Source organism: Haemaphysalis longicornis, unplaced genomic scaffold (genome assembly GCF_048455015.1).
Source record: "Haemaphysalis longicornis isolate Haplotype H1 unplaced genomic scaffold, Haemaphysalis longicornis Haplotype H1 scaffold_25, whole genome shotgun sequence".
Classification (NCBI taxonomy): Eukaryota; Metazoa; Arthropoda; class Arachnida; order Ixodida; family Ixodidae; genus Haemaphysalis; species Haemaphysalis longicornis.
In genome coordinates this window covers 6,632,109-6,634,412 of record NW_027526314.1, presented here as the reverse complement: position 1 = coordinate 6,634,412, position 2,304 = coordinate 6,632,109, and the positions used below count along the sequence as shown (strand labels likewise).

At 50.2% G+C, this 2,304-nt stretch overlaps 1 protein-coding gene across 1 annotated transcript; it reads right to left on the bottom strand.

Moving 5' to 3' along the window:
- Window positions 1-552: 552 nt before the first annotated feature.
- LOC144172626 (gastrin/cholecystokinin type B receptor-like) lies at window positions 553-1,065 on the bottom strand. The gene has a single exon (XM_077701277.1). The coding sequence runs from the start codon at window positions 1,063-1,065 to the stop codon at window positions 553-555; it is 513 nt and encodes a 170-aa protein (XP_077557403.1).
- Window positions 1,066-2,304: the final 1,239 nt, after the last annotated feature.

The window sequence follows — 2,304 nt, the reverse complement described above, 5'->3', positions numbered from 1 at the left end:
CGAAACTGCTCATGCTTCTGTTAGCTCACGTTTGGTAACACCGAGACGCCTTATTTTCTTAACCTGTTTTCCCTATCAAAACGTGTGGGAGTGTAGATAAAAAAATGGGTAAGAGAAAATACTGTGATAGAAATATGCAAGATGAATCGAAAAAAAATTTTTTGTCGTAAATTGGTGGCCAATATGTGAAGGACGTAATAAAAACGCATACAATTTTTTTTCTGGCGCCAGTTATCTCTCTCATCTGCAGAAAAGTGTGTATACGTATATTTTCTAATATCAATAGGTAGGCACTATAACATACAATCACACATCACTGAAAATGATCACTTAAAAGGAACAGGTGGTAACTATTTTTATTTCACGTGTAATGATGCTATTGTGGAAGCTCTCTGCAGGGGAGGTTATTTAAATTTTTTCATGTAAGTTCTGATTAAATGGGCGTGTTGAGAGAACACGCCCAAAATAAAATTGATATATTCTATTATAGAAATAAGGAACACATAAAACCTAATAGAGGAATCGCGCGGTTCCGCAATAAAAAACAACGGCTTACCGGTCCACGCCGATGGCCGTGAGTGTGTAGACGGAGACGATGACGGAAACGTGCTGCATGAAGAGCACGACGGGGCAGAAGAGCGGCTCGAAGATCCAGCGACCGAGCATAAAGTCTGTGTAGGTGAACGGGATGGAGAACACGGCCATGGCGATGTCCAACAGGGCGAGGTTGACCAGGAAGAGGCGCAGCTCTCGCGACGACCGCCTGCCCAGGACCAGCACCACGATCACCATCACGTTGCCGCCCAGCGCCAGAAGGGCCGTAAGGCTGTACAGGGCGATCAGGAACGCCTGTAGTTCGAAACCCACCGCATTCATCGGAGGGTAGTCAGAGACTGAGATATTGCCCGCCGCCACTCCATATGACAAGTTGGCATCGTCGGAAGGTACAGCCGGCTGGAGTGGCTTCAGTGACTCCCGCACAAGGTAAAGCCACGAGGCGGAACCATTTGCACCGAGTGACAGGTCTTCGGCAAAGGCGTTGTCCTCGTCCCCGAAGCTAGCCATTTCATATAATCCGATGAAAGTGGCTCTCACGACCCTAACAGTCCCCAGTGTCCCCGACACAGTTTATGTTCCAAGTGAAGAACGCGAAAACTGCACCAACTGTAACCGTGAATTGTTTTTTTAGTAATTATATAATTCAAGCCAAAAAAAAGTTGCTCGAAGTCACCAGAGTACGGCACCTGAAGGTCCGGAAATTCGGCGTGCTCTCTCGTTGAAAGTTCACTGGACGTCCGACGAATGGGGCTGGTGCACACCTTCGAGTCGTGTTGAAGATATTTCAGAAGTCACAAGTCGTGTACAGCGCCACAGTATAGTTCAACCCTGTGAACGCCGCCCTTCCACTTGAGTCGTGAGAATTTTAGCCCTGAGGAGGCGCCACGCCCGAAACACCAATAAAAAAAACAATTTGCGATCAAAATATATATCTCTTTAAAATTTCTACGAAAATTAGTGGAATCATACATTTGTCACACGCGTCTAGACAGCCCGTCGCGAAGATGAAACTTTAAAGTAAAAAGCTGCAGGAGTATGGGAAGGACACGCACAGTGCTCACAAACGGCGGCCGCGGCGGCGATCTAGGCGGAACTGGACAAGAGCAGCTCGGAGAAGCCTTGTTCGCGGCTCGCAGACACGCAGGCAGACAGGGGCGCGAGTCGGCGACGGTGGCGGGAGTGACTACCTTCCCCCTCTTTGCATCCTCCTCCCTGGCGCCCTCCTTCGTCATTCCCTTTTTGCGTTACTTCCCTTCCCTAGCAGACGCTTCTATCCCCTTCTCACAGAACGCGGGAGAAGACCGGTACGTTACGTTTCCCTCCCGACTCCCGTCCTCCGCCTACCCCCTCCTTTTCTCCCGTTTCCTGGGCAGCGCTCCTCAAAGTGGCGCTCCTGTCGACTGCGAGGGTTTGGGAGAGGCTGCCAGCGCGAGAAGGGTCGGAGCGCGAAGCGGACGTCCCACCTAGCGAATGCGCGCCAGAAGCCCGCGGACGGCGCGAATGGTGAGGCTGATAGGGAGCGCTGCAGCTGCGTGGGGAAGTATGATAGCTGGAGCAGCGTGTGTACTTTTGCTGCATTCCGCCTCGTGAATGATCCCAAGGCACGCGTTGCAAGACGCTCATAGTGAAGGAAACGGGAAAGAAAAAAGCATACACACTGACGTCTCCCCTCTTTCAGTTTATTTTGCCTTTATATAAGTGGTTCATTCTCGGTCTGCAAATACATTTGGGTCAATGGCCGTTTGC

Bases quoted from the DNA above. Each gene is read 5' to 3' on its own strand.
- LOC144172626 (XM_077701277.1), bottom strand. From the start codon at position 1,065: ATGGCTAGCTTCGGGGACGAGGACAACGCCTTTGCCGAAGACCTGTCA.